Consider the following 20,576-nt stretch of genomic DNA (forward strand, 5'->3'; position numbering starts at 1 on the left):
CCCTAGCCGATCTGTCTTCTTTTCACAACTCTCAGAGTCTTCTTATATTTGTTTTATACATAGTGACCAGTGTTGTAGTTGTACTTAGTGAGAGGAATAGGAAAAAATACATCTACTCCATCCTCCCAGAAGCAGAAGTTCCTAAGTAAATTCTTAAACAATGATATCTACTATTTTAAATAACATTTTAAAATAAATAGTACATAAATTCAGTGGAATAATACACAATTCTTTTTAAGAAGTAGATACTACTATTGCAGTGATAGAGATGACTGCCAAAATATATTTAGTGACAATGACTGCCAAAATACATTTAAATAATCTGTAGAGGAGGCAATCTGTACAAAAACAGAACACACACATGTAAGTGCTAGTACATGTGCCAAACATCTCTAACATTATACAAGAAACTCATAATGGTAGATGCCTTTTAGGAGGGAAGATGGAAGACTAGGAAAAACCAGTGGCGTGAGGAGAAGGGGACCAAATTTTTGCATTTTTGCGTATGTTACCTTTCCAAAAGAATAAAAAAGTAATGTTTTTAAATAATAAATTTTACCCTGAAAAATAAGCAGGGAAGACATGAAAAATCCTGCAGATGACTAATAAGAAATTTATATAGCTAAAATTTTAAAATGCTACATACAGTAGTAGCCAAAGAATTAATAAATAGTTCAGTAGACTACAACAGAACAGAGGACTAATTGTAGGAACTGGAATATAAGCTAGTATAGACTGGCTAAATAACTACTTTGAAAATGAATTTTAAATCCTGGAGTAATGGCAGGCTAAGTGCCTGGATCAACCTGCCTACTGAAAACTAGGAGCAACAAGGAAAATAGACACAGCACCTTGGACCATGCGACCTCAGGGCACAGGTCCTCAGGTGAGTTCCTCCAGTCGCCCCCGATGAACTTACTCCCTTAATTTCAGTGAGGACGCAAGGAGGGAGACAAACACTTAAAAGCGACAAGAGTGCTAGGTTGAGAGTTCTGGGTTGGAATCGCTGTTCCTCCCTGGGAACTGTGTCACCTCAGGTAATTTACTGAACCTCACTTGCCTGGGCAGTCACTCCCAGGGTTATACCAAGAATTAAGCAAGAATGCATATAAAGGTTTGACACGATGCCTGGTACTCAGCGCTTGCTCAGTAAACATAATGGACTCTCTTGATTAACAGAGACTAAGTAGAGCCAAAGAGTTACTCTCGAGAATAGCCACCATCCTTGCTCAGGTGTCTGGGGAACTTCATTTAACCAAGCAGCATCTCAAAATGTCAGCAAAAGCCAAGCTGCTGAGCCTCACATCGCCTGCCCAGCGGTTAAACACAAACAATGAAGAGAGCAAGTCTCTTACCAAGTTCGGTATTATCATCCAACACTGTTGTCTATATTCATTATGGCAAACTTGCTAAGAGACTAGAACTTAATGATTCCAATCACTAAAAAGAAAGGATAACTATGCAATGTGACAGAGGTGCTAATTATCACCACAGTGGCTATTAAAATATATAAACATGTCAATTTAACATGTTGTACACCTTAAATATGCGCAATGTTACATGTTACAATTAAATAAATAAGAAAGCAAGTCTCTCCCCACAATTTTCTAGATCTCAAACAGTCCCACAGGAAGATGTCAAATCAAGTACCTAAAGTCATCTTTCTATTCAGTATTAATAACAGAGAAATCCAAGAACTTTTTTATAGACACACCTGCGAAAATCAATACCTTCTGTAACTGGACCACAGTGGCAGTAAAGGCTCACACCAGTAAAGGCTAACAGCCTGATTGATAAGCTTGAGATTAACAAAGAGAGAAATAAATAATAGCATTTCCAAAAGCAAATTATCAGTCATTGCTTCTTTAATTGCCTGCAACATATTTAAACCATTCCTATACCAAAGTACAGGAAGGCTGATCATGATACACACAACTGTCACTACTAGCACTTTCAAGGGGGGGTTGGGGACACACAAGGGTGTACACAGAGGGATGGCAAGGGCACAGGAGTGGGTGTGCATCATGTGGATACACCTGTATGAATACACAAGTTTGGAAGTAGTTTGCTAAAATTATGTCTCCTAAAAATTACCAGCCGATCTCATCATAAAAACCAGGACACAATGAACTCAGCTCAAAGGCCCGCAAATGAACAGCTTATAAAGCAAAAAAAAAAAAAAAAGTATCATCATTGCAATATTTTGAGCAACATGCCATAAGCACATCAATAAAGTGAACTTTTAGTTAATTCACATTTTGATTTCAGAAAACAGACAAAGAGCTTCGAGATTATACTCTAAGGTAACACGATCAGATAGGAGGATGAAGGGGAAATTCAAGGGCAGGTTATTGATTTCTCCCACCCAGACCTGGAGATCAGAAGTAAGCCTTGTCCATTTTATTTGCAAAATAAACAAGGCTCCAAAACACTAAACATAAATACCAAGCAGACAGGTATATCTAGAGCAAATGAGTTTGTTATTCCATGTTTGTGACTGTGCAGCTTTGGGGCAGACGCAGGGATAAATTCAGCATCTTTGGCATTGCCAGGGGAGCAGCATCAGCTAAACCTGGCCATGCTCTCTGACTCTGGCACTGACAACCTGCCAGGATTTGTAATCGTCAGCATATCAAAACTCTCCTGTAACTCAAATGCACTCAAGGGTCTTATTCATGCTGGGTCTCACACTGATCCGCTCAGCACTCAAGGGTCCTATTCATGCTGGGTCTCACACTGATCCACTCAGTTGTTCAGAATCTAATCCAAGCTCCAACGAAGATTCCCATTTGGTCCACGTTCACTGAATGCTCGCCAGGTGCCAGACATCTTACCAGGCTCTGGGGATGAGCTCAGGCTATTCGTCACCACAGATCTAGGTTTCTCCTACTCCTCCACAAATCAGCAGGACACACGATGGCCATGTCTTTCTGACCATTAATTCCATTTCCCCAAAGCTGACAATAGCTTACAGGGACTAAGTTTGCTGACCTGGTCCTTACAAAGCTAACATACTGTCCTTACACATTTTAAAGAGTTGACTATTTGGCCAACTATAAACATAATAGAGAATAAATTCACATTCCCTAGAAAACAAGGAGGATGAGAGCGCATCATCTTTTTGTACCTGGGCTGTGTCACAGCAGACCACTAAAAGAAAGACTTTATCCTCAATCTGCAGAGATGCTCACAGGTAACTCCCTGGCTCCTAACATGCTGGCAGTGCCAGAAAACAGAAGCAGCTTAAATCTGAAAGCTTCCCTCTTATACTGAGATTGAAAATATGAAATTATAAATAGCTTTAAATAATAAAAAAGAGACAACACACATGTTAATAATCCATGTAATGAATAAGATGAAACCAAATGCTCAGTTAGATGAAAAATTTACCTAGTGATTTTTGAAAAAAGGCTAAAATAAAACACAAGTTACATAATGATCAGATCAAAGTAAGTTAATAAGGAAAGTTCTTTTTCAATATACATAAACGAAAAACAAATCCAGCTGGAGGTCCACTATTTTATTAGAAAAAGTTATAAATATTCTAAACTGAAAACGCAAAGGCCTAACTTCTGGTCCCTTATTTACCACACTAAGTAGATGAGAGACTCCAGGCAAGTCATTTCACCCTTTTTATCCTTGAGAGGTTGGTCCAGAGGGTACCTAGTATCACTGTGACATATTGTCCCTCCCAGCTGTAAAACCATAAGATGCTATGAAATGAAAATGCAAACATACAATATTACCATGTTATTGTCATCACATGCGTCATAGGCGCTCTGTTTAAAAAGTTTACAGAGTTCCATAAATTCTTCACTCATCTCATGGATTTGTCCATTTAAAATTGCTCCCTTGGTACCACCAAATTCAAGTCTGTCCAGCTTCTCAAATTCCAACATGGTGACAAATATATCCTATGTAAAAACAAAGTACAGTAAAGATCTTTCCACCCTCTTGAGCAGGAAAAGAGTATTTTCAAGTTTCAAAGAAAGAACTTTCTCCAACATTCAAAACTAGGGAGTCAATGGACATTACACAACAGAAAAGAAATATTAATGATTTAACCAAAGTAACTGCCTACTTTAAATGTCACACTCCCATTTCACAGGCCCTAAAAATTATCAAACAGGAAACAGCTAACTTACCATAGCTAAACACTTGACTCCCTAATTTCATACCCTTCTAATCATAAGTCAGGTGCCCAGGTGAGATCCAAAACTCATTTTCAGCCACCAACATTGCCAGGCTCCAGTATTGAAAAGGAGACGCTTATTGAAAGAGATGGTTATGAAACGGCTATGTAAGTTGCTCTGAGCTAGGCAGTTAGCATCCAAATTTTAAGAGGCATTCAGGTTGCTTAAGTGATGGGAATTTTCAAAACATAAAGTTCTCATTTTGAATGAAATTCAACAAATCTAGCAACAAAAAAGCACAAAGTTGCCAGAAAGAGTTTTATCAAGAAAAGAAGGCAGTTCAAACTAAAAAACCTTAGCCAGTTGACTCTGTACAAATTGGTGTGTCAGTGTGTTTATGTGTGTGTACTCAGTGTTTGGTTTTCTGGTATTTAAAACATGGATACAGAGCACATGTTTTTGTGCTCTTTTCATCTATTTTCATGAATGATTTTACTATTTTAACAGTATAGTGTATATATTTATACACTAAAAGGTAAAGTGACATTTTGGATTATCAAATAGATTTTCAGGTATGGAATCCCAATAAAAAACATCAAACACGTCAAAGGAAATAAAACGACTTTTTTTTTTTTTAAAGCTTTAATTAAGCTCCTGAACTTAATTTTCCAAACCATTTTTTTGTGTGTGTGTTTGCTAATATATCCCTTTAAAAAGGGATTATTTTATAGCTTTCTGATTTACAGTTGTCTTCCAGGAACTTAGTAAGTTGTAAATCAAGGGTCCCGGGTACATAAAGAGGTTCACTTACACTCAGTATAATAAAATAATAATAAATGATTTTTTAAAAAGAAGCCAAAGCTTTAAAACCAAACAAAGCTTTGAAACTAAACAAATGAAAGCTTGTACTGTATCTTGACAGCACTGGCCTTTAAGTGCCTGAGAATGACCAAGAAAGGAGATGTCCTACCTCCCATCCAAACAGAATAAATTGTTCCCCTGACTCATACAAAACGCTACAAGTTTTCCTGAATCAACCTAGAGTATGAATAAATAACAAGTCAAATAATGAATGAATACCTCTATTTTCATGACACGGTCAAGAAATTTGTCAAATCTACAAAACACCAGATGAGACTGGAAATCCCATGGTTTCAGCTCCTTACTGCCCACAAAATAGCTTGCCAATCCTTTTCTATAGTTGAAAAAAGAATTTCTGAAAGTCTTTAAGATGTTCACGGCCACCTGCACCTTTTCCAGAGAGTCTTCAATTTCTCCTTTCAAAAGCTCTTCAGGTGAAAGGTAAGCTATTGCCTAGGATTTAATGGAAGGAAACAATAAGAAAATATGTTTCACAGTTTCTTAGTCTGTTTCAATGCATCATTTTATTTATTTTTTCAACGAGCCATTTTCAAATAACAATGTCTACAATTGGGCCAGCAGTGCCGTGAGACAGAAAACAAATTCTACAAATTCAGGCATGGAGGTTTCAATGACATACTTGTAGACACTAGAGAAATCTACAGGAGATGCTACAATTTCTGCAATTATACATTCTAGCCGTGACTAAATTTTTCCTAATCTTCATAGTTACAACAACTGTGTCATCAGAATTTGCATTGGCTATTCCTGGCAGCAAATATTCTGCACAACTGTTTTTTCATATAAAAAAGAAGGGGACATCTATCACACCATGTATTTTAAAAATATGGTCACCTTACCTGACAGCACAGGACCGCTTGCAAAGGTGAGAAAGAGCTGCTGTAATAGGTGAGTATATGCCACGGGCAATTCTTTCAGGCTAGTAAATTTCTTTTTGGGGAGCTTAAGCTCATTATAAGACATAAAATCTAGCTGAGATATAACCTATGAACTAGTTATGAACAGAGGAAATGCAAAGGAGAGACTATTGAAAGAAAACCCAGCAGATCTGTGTAGCACTGGCCTCACTTTCACAGGACCATCACAGAGGTTCCTTCCAGTCCTTTCCTCTCCATATTTGTTGTGAACTCTCAGAACTTCCCTGTTTAGGGACCTCAAGAACCTGTAAGTTCTAATCCTGATACATCTTAACCTCATCTAAATTACAGGTTTAAATTAAATGCCTTTTTCAGTTTCTTAGAATATTGTTACAGAGAAGGGGTGGGAAGGGCAGACTGGGAGTTTGAAATTTGTAGATACTGACAGGCATATGTAGAATAGATAAACAAGATTATACTGTATAGCACAGGGAAATAGATACAAGATCTTGTGGGAGCTCACAGAGAAAAAGAATGTGACAATGAATATATGTATGTTCATGTATAACTAAAAAATTGTGCTCTACACTGGAAATTGATACAACATTGTAAACTGACTATAACTCAATAAAAAATGTTAAAAAAAAAAAAAGGAAAATTGTTACAAATCAGTGGAAAAGTCAGGAAAGCCACTTGAGTTCAACTGAGCAGATGAAAGAAACTGTTTTCTCAGTGTAGACATAATATCCCTTCTCCCATTAATGGCTACAGTTTTACATGCAATAAGACTCTGTGCTATAAATTTGGAAAGTAACAAAAAAAAAATCCCTTTAGTGTCTAAAACCCTACCGATTAGTTCCTTCAAGTTCTAGCTCTAGACTCACAACCTGTGCTCCCATTTCTCACTCAGGCTGGATGGGAAATTAACCTCTACCTGAAGGCTGCTAACATCTCACACAGAACAGGGAAGAGACCTACCAGTAATCCCTTAGCAATGTGAGTTGTATAACAGTTTACACATTGGTATGGGCTAGAGATTCCATAGGCCTTTGTGTCTATATGTATTCTTGTTAATAAACATGTCCTCTTAGGAAGCTAGAAAACCTTTAGAGATGACTTCATTACCGTCTGTCTTAGCAGCGCCCTATGACCTAACTACCTACGTGTGAAGTAACTTCCTCTGGGCAAGCCCTCCTTCTATTCACATCTGTGCTTCCTGTCCCACCCTCACATTGATGCGTCAAGCACAGTAACCAACCTTCTGCTCTTAGAGCTCACTGATGAATAAGCCCTCCCAGAACAAGGTTAGAGAACGGAGTACCCTAGATCAGAGCACCCAGTCTATATCCTTTCACTGGGCAGCAGGTTATGTGAGTGAAAAAACCATCAGCAGGGACAGGAGGCCTGGCTGTGACCCAGTCAGGGGCCACTAACTGCATTTGCGACATGAGCTAAGTTGTCTCAGAGGATCTCAGTTGCCTTAAGTGAACCTCAAGATTCTTTTCAGCGCCTACGCTCTGAATTCTTTCCTGCCTCCTAGAGTAGCTCTCTGGAGCACACCCAACCACACCAGCTCCTGCTAGTCTCCCATACTCAAGTGTATCAGCACAAACCAATAAAAAGCCACTGGATTTAGGATAAACTAGTTCCACTTCAGAGGCCTTATAAAGTAAAACAGCACTAACCAGTTTATCAAGAAGCCAATGAATCAATTATCAATTAAGCAATTTATCAATGACAGGATGTTGGTTTGAGGCCTCTCAGCTTTGCTTTTATTTTTGCACGTTTATGGGTTTCTGCTTTTGCTCAATCCTACCACCTCTTCTCCCAGATCAACTTCTCAGACTTAAACTCTTCCTTACCCACGGTCTTAGGAATAAGAATATCCATGAGAGGGAACCAAGGCACAGAACTGACAGAGTGGAGGGCCCAGAGTGATAATGACGCACCTTGAACAGGCAGCAGAGTCCAGACACCAGAGAAGAGAAGCAAGATGTTAAAAAAAAAAAAAATAGGCCATGAACAAAGCTCAATGCGCCATCGTCCAAGGTGGTCAGGTGCTGCCTTTTGTCAAGTCTGGCCTAAATGACTATGTTCATTGTCACTGTCAGAAAACAAATGAGAAGCACATTTGCTTCTAAAAGCAACAAAGGGTGTCTGACCACGACTGGAACACCTAGGAAGATCAGGCAGGTAGTGAAAATGGGTGAAGCAGATCAGGAACAAGAGGGAACCGTGGAGACTGTGGTCACCGGGATAGCATAGCACGTGACCCACCTAGAGGGGTACCCAAAGCTCTAGCCAACTGATCGTGACAACAGAGATGGCAGAGCCAATGTAGCAAGATATGACTTTTCAGTGGAGGCTGGGATGCTGGAATTTAAATGAGACCTATTCAATTTAAGCATTAGCAACTTTAAAAAAAATTCAAAATACTACACAAAATAAAAACACTGCACTGGTCTATTGGCCAGACATAGCTGACAGAATGCCAGCTTATGACCTCTGATGTATAACACAGCAAGGGTCCAAATGTTTCATAAACCAACTGAAGTCAATAGAGTCCTAGAAACAAAGTACAGGAAAACTACACGAGGAAATTATTTAAAATATATATAAAATGTGTAACCACACAAATAGTGCAAGGTACAAAATTAAGAAACAATATGGTAATTATATACCCAATGAATCATTGCAATTTTTTTAAAATGGTAATACTCAAAGCTGATAAATTATAGTAAAACTTTTTATACATTGATAATAACAATGTAATTAATAACAGCAATGTAATTAATAACAGCAATGTAATTAATGTAGTATTTTAAAAAGAATTTATAAATATCAAGTATTGTTCAGGAGCTGTGAAAAGACTGTAACCCTTGGCCAACATCAGGAATTTATATTAGGCCAATTAACCAAGTTAAGGAAAAAAGATTTCTGTATAAAGTTGTTTTCTATATGTTGTTTATAATACAAGAGGCTGGAAGCAAACTAAATATCCAACAATAACAAAATCATTTTTCAAGAAGCTAGTAAAAAAAATTATGTATCAAGTGCATAAATATGTGCAAGTTTTGGAGAAAAAAAATTTTGAATGATGAATTTTAGGGTGATAGAACTTCAAGACTATTTCCATGGTTATAAATTTTGTCAATATTTTATAATTATCATAGTAATTAGAAATAAAAGCTTATTTTAAAATATGGAGCACAGCATAATGAGTAAGAACTCTGTAAGCTACAAGCTGGGTGATCTTGAAAACACTATTTATCCCCTGTGGACTTCAGGGTTTTTGTCTTTTTTACTATAAAATGGATCTGATAGTACCTGTATCATAGTGTTGCTAGAGGATTAAATTTGTAGATTTTTGCAAAGGGCTTAGAAGAATCCTGGGAAGTAACAGGCACTATACAGTGCTTGTTCAATAAATATTAAAAATAAATTAGCAAATGACTGAGGGTAGTGGGCGGTGGTGCAGAGTTTAGCTCTTCAGACAATCCAGGTATGAAGGTTGACTCACTGCCTATTTTTGATTCCTAACGTGTTGGGGCAGATATACTACAAAGTCCACTTGGAGAATCTAAGAAATCAGGTCAACAGAACTTTTGGACATAAGCCAGGAACGGTAACTAAGAAACAAGGGAAACGACATTATTTCCTCAGAAGCTTGGCAAATTCTGGACCTCAATACAAAATAGGCTCCAGGAATAATAGGTTTATAGGCTTACAGGGAACCAGGACTCCTTTGAGTCACCTGCAGCAATGAATGACAACCTTCAGGGTTTCTACACTAACAAGGCTTTGTAGTAAAAGTTTTGATCTTTCTCAAGATTAGATGAGGAGACTTCAAAAGGGGTTTGGGAGGAGTGGTGGTTGCAGCTGTTAACCCTGCAGTAGGGATTTAGGTCTTTCACATGGAGCCATTAGGATCCAGTACATTTGGTTAGCAACAGAGCAAACTTGTCTGCACAGCAGAGAAATAGAATGAAGCCAGAGGAGAGGACACAAAAACAGCAGACACTGACCTGTTATCTCCTAGCAATAGCTACAGTTAGTCAGTCAACAGTTCGGAACCAACTTTCATTGAGTCTCTATTAAATGACACACTGAGCATGTCATTTATGTTCTCTGTTTTGGTCCTTACAACAGCCCATGAACTAGGCATTTACAAGTATGGAAACTGAGGCCCAGAGATATAACTGAACTCTCCTTAAGTGGTTCAATTAGATTTGAACGCTGATTGGCCTGGGTCCAAAGTCCTTTCCAACACCATTCTACCTCTTCAGAAGCAGAGAGGAAAACACACACACACACACACACACACCCCTACTTCAGTCTCATACTTCAGAAACTCTAAACTGCAAGTCAGGAGACTGTACTTTAATTTGAATTTCCCCCTAAATTCTCAGGAAAACTGAACACACGGTATCTTTCAAGTCTCAGTTAATCCATCTGACAAAGTATCAGGGATTGGATAGGAACACAGTCCCCAACTATTTCCTCCCACAACATTGTTCTCTTTACTGCTTAGAACAGCAAGGTTCCAGGGCCTGGGGCAGCAGAAGCTCCATGCAGTTTGCCTTGTCTGTGAGCAGATTTTAGGGTTTCAAATACATATCAATTGACCCCACTGTGCAATAAAAATTTTGAACTTTCTATGTGAGTCATGAGGTGAAAAACACTGAGAAACATTAGACTAGATTAGAGATTTAGGTCAATCTCAGCTGTCCACCTCCTCTTAGCAAGCGATCCAGGCCTGTCCAAAGTATCCCAACTCCCCAGCCACAGGATTGTTCCAGGAATGGAAATAAAACCAAATGGTCCATATTCACAACAGCACTATTTACAGTAGCCAAGACATGGAAGGAACCTCAATGTCCATTGACAGAAGACTGAATAAAGAAGATGTGGTGTGTATAGATATACATATATACACACAATGGACTATTACTCAGTCATAAAAAAGAATGAAATGTCATTTGCAGCAACATTGAGGGACCTAGAAATTATCATACTAAGTGAAATAAATCAAACAAATATTTCATGATATCACTTACATGTGGAATCTTAAAAAATGACACAAATGAATTTATTTACAAAACAGAAACAAACTCATATACATAAAAAGCAAACTTATGGTTACCAAAGGGAAGAGGAGGAGGGCGGTTAAATTACAGGTTTGGAATTTGCAGATACAAAATACTACACATAAAATAGATAAACAACAAGGTCCTACTGTATAGCACCAGGAACTATATTCAATAGCTTGTAATAATATATAATGAAAAAAACTCTATATATGTATAATTGAATTACTATGTTGTGTACCAGAAACTAACATACATTATAAATCAACTATATTTCAATAAAAAAATTGATCCAGAACTAAAAACTCTTTCCAGGGAAGTTCCTCTACTAGAAGGATCAACATCTACCAAAATCCACCTGACTTTCTCACCACCTCTTGTGGTGAGAGCCTGAGAATCAAGTCAAACAAATGAGCAAAATGGAGCTTTGAAATGATCATCGGAGTCCCCTGGAACAAGCTGATCCTGCAGCTTTTGCACTCTGAGACTTTCCAGTTCACATGAACTTAGACACTTCTCTTTTTCTGCTTCAGTTTGCCAGTTGCAGCTGGAAGCAGTCCAACTCTCTTAGGAAGCATTAACAACTCGATGAAGGCTAAGCCATATGAACTGATTCTGATTCTCTGACATCCGTTCTACAAAAACTCGTCAGGGGTCCAGACACACACCCTGATACAGACCCTGAACTTGGACTGAATCGTGTCCTCCTCCCACTCCAAACAAAAAAAAATTAAAAATGTGTATGTTGAAGCCCTAACCACCAATGTGACAATCTGGAGACAGAGTCTTTAGAAGGTTAATTAAGGTTAAATGAGGTCGTATGGGTGGGAGCCTTATCTGATAGGACTGTGGTTTTATAAGAAGAGAAAGAGAGAAATCTCTTCCCCTCCATCGTGTGAGGACAGAGAGAGGGAAACCATCTGCAAGACAGAAAGCAAGCTCTCACCAGAACACAACCACGCTGGCACCTGGATCAGGGCTCACAGCCTCCAAAACAGTGAGACAATCGTTTCTGAAAATAAAGCCACCTAGTCCGTGGTATCTTGTTATGGCAATTCACGCAGACTGAGACACTCTGCCCATCCCTAAATAACAACCACAAGATGATGTGCCCAGCAAGTATCTCTCAGCTCTCAAATTATGTAATATTCTCTGATATGATAAACACAAGAATTAAAAGTTCCCACAGGGTGAGGAAGCAGTCCAATTTTTTTTTAACATTTTGAAAGTTAAGTGAAGAGAAACAATTATAAATGAAATTTTTTAAGATCAACAGCAAATCAGAATTCTTTTAATACAATGCTACTATTTTTTTTAGGATTTTTTTTTCCTGCAAGATTCTCTTAACTTAGCTTTCCCAAACTCTTCCAGCAGCCAGTGTTCCTGCAGTAACCAAAGGGAAAATACAAAGAAAAGTGCTACCCATATGTGCCTTTTATGAGAAGCTGCCTTAACTCTCTTCAAAGGAAGGTAGGATATTAAACAAACAGAATCCAGTAACAACCTGTCCTTTGAATATAACTGACTTATTTCCAGAGAGCCTTTGCCACTTTGAGTAACAAGTCACCAGGCCTTTGTTACCATAAAACTCCTCTATGAAAAAAGAGGAAAAAGGTGTTCTGTAGACAAGACTTACTCCTTCTTCACTGACCTAATGAAACCAACCACATGGCAGTAATTCTTATCATTCCTATTTTTTTAAATGCTACATACCTGGTCAATGAAGAGATTACAAAACTCTTGCAATAAAACTATAACCCGAGCAGGGGTATTATAAAACTTGGAATGGCTCCAGATCAGACAGATGGTATGAAATAATGGGGCAATTAATACACGGATCTGTGGGAATTCAGTCTCCTGGAGACACTGAATGTGTCTCCTCAGGGGTCTCAGGTGAAGTTCCACATCTCGGGCTTCGAGCAGAGCTGAAAGGAAACCACCGTTAATGTGATGATACACTGTTTTGCCTCAATACACTTTACAAGTTCAGGAGAACAATGTAAAACAATATGACTGCACTTAAAAGAAAGTGTCACTTATCATGTCAATTATCCTGCAGTTGACACAGGACGGGTTAGGAAGGCTTGGCACACTGTCTGTCTGTAACAACCCTTCAGGAGAACCCGGGCACAGTTACTCACTCAGCACAAGTAAATCATGACCCAAGACTCAGGGGAAAGAACCTTTAGAGTCTAAAGAAATGTAGTGAACCCAATGGAACTTGTGGGAGTGAAACATCTCTGCGAACTTGTTGTCACTTTCCAGTTCGGATCACAAGCTTCATTATCAGAATGTTAATTCCCTCCAGGCACTTGGTCCTAGCACAGTTTAACTGTTAACTGTCTCATTCCAGGGTCCTAAGAGACTAACTCACACAATGACTGGGACACTTTCCATTATGTTATTATTCAAAATATAACTATGAAAGTTGTTAAGCATGGGTGATAAAAACATTTTGGAACTAGATAGAGGTTATCGTTGTAGGATTTTGTGACTACATTAAATGCCACTCACCTGTATACTTTAAAATGGTTATTTTTATGCTATGTATTGCCTCAATTTAAAAAACAGTTAAGCATGGTAAAAATAAGGGGTTACTTTTAAAAGACACTATATGTGAGGAAAACACTTAAATAGTCAACTATTATTAATTACTGCTTAACCTATTCCAAATTTTCTCTTGATTAAAATTGGTCCTTTTAATGTACCCTGAACAGATCCCCATCAGATTCCATTTCACTCCTGAGACTATATACCTTTGAAGAACTGAAAATAGGCTTTATTTATGAAAGTAGGAAATGAAGGAAAGTGAATTTTTATTCTCTGGTGTTAACCTAAAAGACTCCTGTTAGAAAAAAACAAAAAACCCTGCCAAACTTCTTTTTATGGCTGCCAGAGTTAGGTGTACCCCTGCCCATGTCACTCTACTCGACACGTAACCACAATCTGTCCATCGAACACTGAAGATCGGGGAAGGAAGCCAGGGTCCAGGAACTGTTTTCTTCCCCAGATGCGCTCATGTTTTGAAATTAACATTACTCAAGACACTAATTTCAAAATTAAATAAATGCAGCTTAAAGGTTAAGTGCCCTTAAAATGTGATAAGCACATCTGGTGATTTTACAGAGCCCCAAGGAGGCCTTTGGGAGGGCCTTCCACCTCTAACTGACAATGGCTTTACGCCACTTGTTCTGTTGAAAGTGTTTTTTTCTGAATCTCTGGATCATATGCTTACAAGGCTCTGAGGATCTTAGAATTCCTGTAGAAGCTTTATCCAAAGAAAATGTTAATCTTATTAGCAGAAAAAATGGGAGAAGCTCTGATTTACTAAGGGCAAACTTACTGTGAGCCTAGCACTCTGTACACTGTCTATCTTCAATTGAGTGGCTCTTAGCCAGGGGAGGTTTTGCACCCAGGGGTCATTTGGCAACGTCTCGAGACATTTTTAATTGCAGGCAGTGGGCAGAGGCTAGGGACGCTGCTAAACATCCTGCCATGCACAGGACGCTTCCCCCAACAAAGAATTCCCCTTCCCAAAATGTCAGTGGTGACAAGGTTGAGAAATCGTGCTCTAATTCCCACAACAATTCTGCAGGGACAGTGTTAATATGCCAACCTGGTCAACGAAAGCCAGAGACTCAGCAAATTAAAGATGTACTGAGTGGATCTGGGACAGAAATCCAGATCTGACAGAACCCCTCAATCCTAGCCCATGTATTCCCCCTTACCTTAAGGACTCTTTTCAAACAGAGTTCATGGAGAAAACCCTGAAGAGTTATCAAAACATTTTCAAAGTGGATTTTAAGAACTTCCTAACCTTCTACATGTTACATAGGAAATTTTTTTTAAAGTAATTATCTGATGTTAGAAACAAACCAAAACAAGATCTTTGTCCGTATTTTATCATGTCAAACTTCAGCATCATGGATCAATCCACATTTGCTTAAACATGCTTAAAGAAACACGAACAAAAATCAGGAAACTAGGGAGAGTTGTTCCCCTGGGTGATGGTGACACTGGATACTGAGAAGATAAGGAGACTTCACTTTTACAATTTCCTTTTTTACATCAAAAATACCTTCTTACAATTTCTGGTTTTTAACAAGATACATATATTACCTGTTCAAAATTCAAACAAACCTTTCTTGTTGTGTCTCATCCTCAATCTTCACCAAAACTTCAATGGTGACTCAGAGCTCTTACAAGCTAAACCAGTGGTGGATGTTAAGCACATTCAGAGATTTTACTGGTGAGTAACTAATCATAGCCCAACCATGGGTTAGAAAACCTCTAAGCTGGGCTTTCAGGGATGGCCCACTAAACACCAAAGGCTTTCCCCTCTACACCTGCATTGTCACTGCAAGTTCCATCTACAGCCTCTTTCATAGGTACTTACTTCAACCCTAAAAATAGCTGAGTATAGCTGGAGAATGACGTACAGATGGTTAAAATGGTTTTATCATTAGGAGGGCCAAGTGTAATCATTTCCTGAACATGCTAAGGGTGGAAGGTTAGAGGAGGCTGAGCAGACAGGCAGGAGTCAAGTCATGAGTGACCGCTGATGCCAGGCCAAGGAGTAAGAGTCTCACCATGTTTCACAGCCATAAAGATGTCCTTCACAGTTGGAAAATAGCTGCTTTGCTTATTTTTCAGGATCTTAACCATTTTGAGGACGATGGGAGCCCGGAGCTAAGTTGAAAAAAAAAAAATGCAAGCTACATTAATGACTAAATAAATGCATTTGGCAATGAAATATTTAAATTATATTCCACTCATGCACAATACACACAGTATTTCATGCTCAAAGACATACCTGGTTTCAAGCTGAAAATATTTAAAATAAAATTTTTCTCTTAGTGTATTTTATTTTACATTTATAGTTCTTAATTTGAATTTTCAAAGTCTGTTAATTTATATTTAAATATATATGTAAAATATTTAATTCTCCATAAAAATTTCTTGCTGTGTTTCAGAAAATCTTTAAGATACAGGTGAACATGTAAACGAGTATCTTCGTTTTTAGAACATAACATCAAGTAACTTGTAAGGAAAACACCCGCAGAGGAACCAAAGTTAGTTCTTCCAAAGTTATGTCTCTCCACTCAGTAAGACCCTACTCCTTTCCCAAATCAATTAAATCAACTAGATTAATTAAATCTTATGATCATCATGGTTTCCCTGGGGAACTACTCTCTTTCTATGCCACAAAGTGTTTCCAATTATCTCAAGTGCTGTCAAAATATTCTCAGAAGGCAAAATTACTTTTAATCCCCATTAATTTTCAGAGTGAATACCACACAGAAGTTTGGAATAAAAAAAGAGGGCAGACAATTAAGTCATTCAAAGACAGTATGTTAAACCGTTAAAGTCACTGGAAATCACTGCTCTGGAGACTACATTCTACAATTGACTTTGTAACTCTACATAGAAGCAATTTCTAGGGCTCTCTACTTACTTGATCATAAATGCATGACAGATTCTCTCTCCTCATCGTCCAGAAATCCAGTTCAGTTTGAGGATCTGAGCGAAGACAATTCAGCAAAGGCTGCACTGAATCTTGTTCTACAATTTTTTGGATTTGATGTGACCATTTAATAACCACTGATTCAATTGCATGGAGAATTGTCCGTTCATTTGACTCTACCCTGCAAACATTGAAACTATTAATAACAACTTAAAAACAAGTCATTTCATTCAAATAAGGATAGGACTTGGATTTATTAGGCATTTTATGAATCTATAAACTAGTTCTAAATATAACTACTTCAAAATCAGATCCATTATTTTCATAGCCTCAATTTGAGTTGTGATATTGTTACTCTGACATTGGCTTGTCTCTAATATTTAAAAAGCTGTGAAACAAAGAGTCATCATGTTCTCAAAACCATTGTACTAAAGAATATTGTTGACATTATGGCAATTGTTACAGCTTGCTTTTTGTACAGTCTGCTTTTGGAATTTAGATACTAACTACTATATATAAAATAGATAAACAAGAAGGTCCTACTGTATAGTACAGGGAACTATATTCAATACCTTGTAATGGCCTATAATGAAAAAATATGAAAAGGAATGTGTCTATATATGTAGAAATGAATCACTATGCTGTACACCAGAAATTAACACATAAATGTACTATATGTCAATAAATATACTTTGAAAGGAAGTCATATACATGGTATTGATGCACATTATTTTGAAAATATGCTGTAGTTATAAAAATCTTGCTGTTTTGCTAAGTTTGCTGGAGGTGTGATATCAAATCGGTACATTGGCTCTCCATTTTGATATCCTGTGTAAACCGTATCATTACGTACTTGGTCTCTGAATATTTCTGATCCAGGTCAATGTTTCCTGCAATAGTGGGAATTGGTAGAAGAGTTCTTCTCAACATTTTGCCTCTAAAAACATGCATTTTACTTCTCATGACTTCTATGTGACGTTCCATGTCTTGTGAAATAAAATAGGACCAGGATTTATGGTTGTTCTTATTGGAAAGAATGGGCACTAAAATCTAGAGAAAGAGAAACATTTAAAAAAGTAGTCAAATTAATTTACAGACAATGTGTTCCTTCAAAGATTTTCCTGTCACACAGAATCAGCAACAAAACCGCTCAATTTCATAAATATCCTCCTACAATACCAAATCTACAGACAGGACAAAGTCACTGACCCATTTAGACTTAATCAATTAGACATAAATTCTTTCAAAGTGGAAATACTATACTGCTTGTTCATTCATTTACCCATTTATCAAACATTTATGGAGTCTCCCAGTAACTCAAACGCTGCATGAAATACACAAGATCATGTCAACTAAGTAAACCCTTTTCTTAATGCAAATTGAACACATTGGAAGCCATATCAATGGAAAAAAATCTTGAATCACATGGAGGCAAGAGTAAATTAATGTTCTCCAGCCCTGGGTAACATCACAGTGGATTAAAGTTTGATAGTCAGAAAGATGTTTACTAAATCATATGGACCTTTTCCAGAACTCCTTTCACCATTAAGTGGGGAATATCAACAAAACTATGTATGTAAAAAACTCTCCAAAATTGTATGTGTTCCTATACTGCAGCATATGTTAAGTAATTAATAAGTGTTTACTGAGTTAATGAAGTTGGTCCCTCCTTGCTTTCTCACCCCTGTCCAACAGGTACCAATTTTAAACATTTTTCTCATATAAATCTGTCCAGATTATCAGTACTAACCATAAAATTTCCACTAGCTAAAAAGTGCTTAGAAAATAGTCATTCCACCTTTTTAAAGTTTATTTTGACAACACCATCTTCGAGTAAACTGAAAACAAAACTGAAAATTCACTTTTGTTTTCCAATGGGGAAAGCAGTCTTTCCAAGTTGTATTATTATTACATTTTCCTGCTTAGGACCTACTACATGTGGAGATAGAAAATGAATAAGAAATGGCTTCTGTCTTCTCTGAGCTCTGTGGGTTAGGTCCCCTGATGTCAGAAGTGCCATGAAGGCACATTTTCGGGTCATGTGGAAACACAGGAGAAACACCTGTCTCTGGCTGAAGACGTACTAGGGAAGGCTTGCCAGAAAAGCTGCTAATTAGTTTTACATCTGTAAGATGAAGGAGCAGGGCAGGCAGAAACCTGAACACTGATATGCAAAATCACTGAGGGCTCCAGAAATATGGTGCTTCTGGAAAAGTTCTAGTCTCGCCTGCCTCAAAGCAGAGCCAGCCTCCTTAACAGCGGTGGCTGTGAGAAAGACAGGGAAGGTTCTTGAACAGTTCTGGAAACCAGACTAAAGACGTTAGGCTTGTTGGGCTGAACATGCCGCCCTGACCCATGGGAAAACTGCTTTCTAGATTCAACTCCCAGTAGCAACAGTTTTTCCTAAAAGTCAGGGGCGAGGATAATTCCGGTTCTCTGACATTTCTAATTTATTGGGTACTTTTCAACTTTTCACACTTTACTATTCTGTGATGAGACCAACTTCTTTCAAAATTAAATATTTGTGTCACAAGCTGTAGATGAAAATGTCAGGAAATGCTGAGCCACGTGCTTTGTAGAGCAATTAGGCAAACAACTAGGGTATCTCTACAGACGTCATTTAGAGCAAACAGACCTCGGATGTGCTTTTTAATGACAATACATCTTGTTATCAACAAGCTCTATGCTAGCTGGAATTTTTTTGTTTGTTTGTTTAAATACATAAGAAATAGAAAATATAAGAAAAATCCCCAAACTTTCTCTGAACCAAAATAATTTGGACATGTTTACTGAGGAGATATACAACCACCCATAAGAGCTGTGGTGCCTTTACTATGGTTTCCTCTACTTACCTCCTATTATCCATTTTTAAAAACTAGGGTGTTACTTTTTACAGCTGTTCTTCAATCAGTGGAGACTATTACCTGGGAGACACTTTCAAAATACAGGAACCTGGGCCCCTGCCAGACTTCTTGAATCAGAATATCCAAGAATGGGGCCCAGACACTGACTACAAAAACCAAATCATACTTTCACTCTGGCCTGATAAGCATTTACAATTATTGTTTGTTTCAAGGTGTGGGTCAACCTAATACTAAAAGAAGTAACTACATGATATTTTAAATGCTTTGGGCAAGTATAATTAAATATAGTATATTACAAATAACAACGCATGGGGACACAGAATAATGGTGAGCAGTAGACCGGGAGTAAAATTTTGGACACGTTAGATTTTGGATGTCCATTACACAACAAGTGCCATGGCCAGAATGGAGGTGGAGGCCTAAGCTTGGAGTCCAGGAGGGAGATGGAGGCTGGAGAGAGAAGTCTGGCAGGCCCCAGCACATCAGCCTAAATCACTGTTAATCAGCGTATATCTGAATCAAACTCCAAAGATTGAACAACACTGAATATAAGTGAGAGTATATTAGATTATTTAAATGAGAAAGAAAGAAACATGAAGTCATAAATGACCTTCTTCATCTTCTGTTTAAACACTTTGGTCCATCCTTTTCTTATTCTATCCCATCTAAAAACTGTAACGTTGGATGAGGGGAGAGTATAGCTCAGCTTAGTACACATGAGGTCCTGGGTTCTATCCCCAGCACCTCCATTGAAAAATAAATAAGTGAACCTAATTACCTACCCCTCTAAAAAAACTTAGCAAAAAGCTAAACTAAATAAAAATTATAAAAAATAAAAACTGTAACACCAGAAAATGTCCTCAATAATTTTCAATCCAATCACTACCTCAGTAACACAGTCCCTCCTTTGCTCCTGGAGTCACCAATTCACCAATTCTTGCATTAAATGTTCTTCTTAGTGTACAAAGCACCCAGAAAGGTAGACACTGATTAGCCTGGAATGCAAGTCATAGATGATCATCTGACTTTAAAACGTTCCAATGAAGTCAGCCCTGAGAAAAATCTTCATAGAACATACATCACCATTACTATCTTCCAATAAATACATGGCTTTGGGTTTGACAACTGGCTTTGGTGGCAACCATCTGAATGAAAAAGTGACAAGAGTATTTTCTAATCAGCCTCTCCAGCCCTGTTCCTCAGCACCGTCTAGCTCTCCTTCCCCATGCTAGCTACACTCATCTACTCCATTTCTAAAAATGCTATCTGCACTTCCTCACCTCTGTGTC

At 37.9% G+C, this 20,576-nt stretch overlaps 1 protein-coding gene across 7 annotated transcripts in view; it reads right to left on the bottom strand.

Annotated features, from left to right (window-relative positions):
- DNAH11 (dynein axonemal heavy chain 11) overlaps positions 1 to 20,576 on the bottom strand; it is a 280,729-nt gene that overhangs the window by 254,908 nt on the left and 5,245 nt on the right. For all 7 annotated transcript variants that reach the window (XM_074367353.1, XM_074367350.1, XM_074367352.1 and 4 more), the window contains exons 3-8: positions 17,277 to 17,473; positions 16,415 to 16,604; positions 15,549 to 15,648; positions 12,673 to 12,884; positions 5,214 to 5,447; positions 3,747 to 3,914 (exon numbers count right to left, since the gene is read on the bottom strand). In XM_074367353.1, coding sequence (XP_074223454.1) covers positions 3,747 to 3,914; positions 5,214 to 5,447; positions 12,673 to 12,884; positions 15,549 to 15,648; positions 16,415 to 16,604; positions 17,277 to 17,473 — 1,101 coding nt within the window. The remainder of the gene's footprint in view (positions 1 to 3,746; positions 3,915 to 5,213; positions 5,448 to 12,672; positions 12,885 to 15,548; positions 15,649 to 16,414; positions 16,605 to 17,276; positions 17,474 to 20,576) is intronic.

This window comes from Camelus bactrianus, chromosome 7 (assembly GCF_048773025.1).
Source record: "Camelus bactrianus isolate YW-2024 breed Bactrian camel chromosome 7, ASM4877302v1, whole genome shotgun sequence".
Lineage (NCBI taxonomy): Eukaryota > Metazoa > Chordata > Mammalia > Artiodactyla > Camelidae > Camelus > Camelus bactrianus.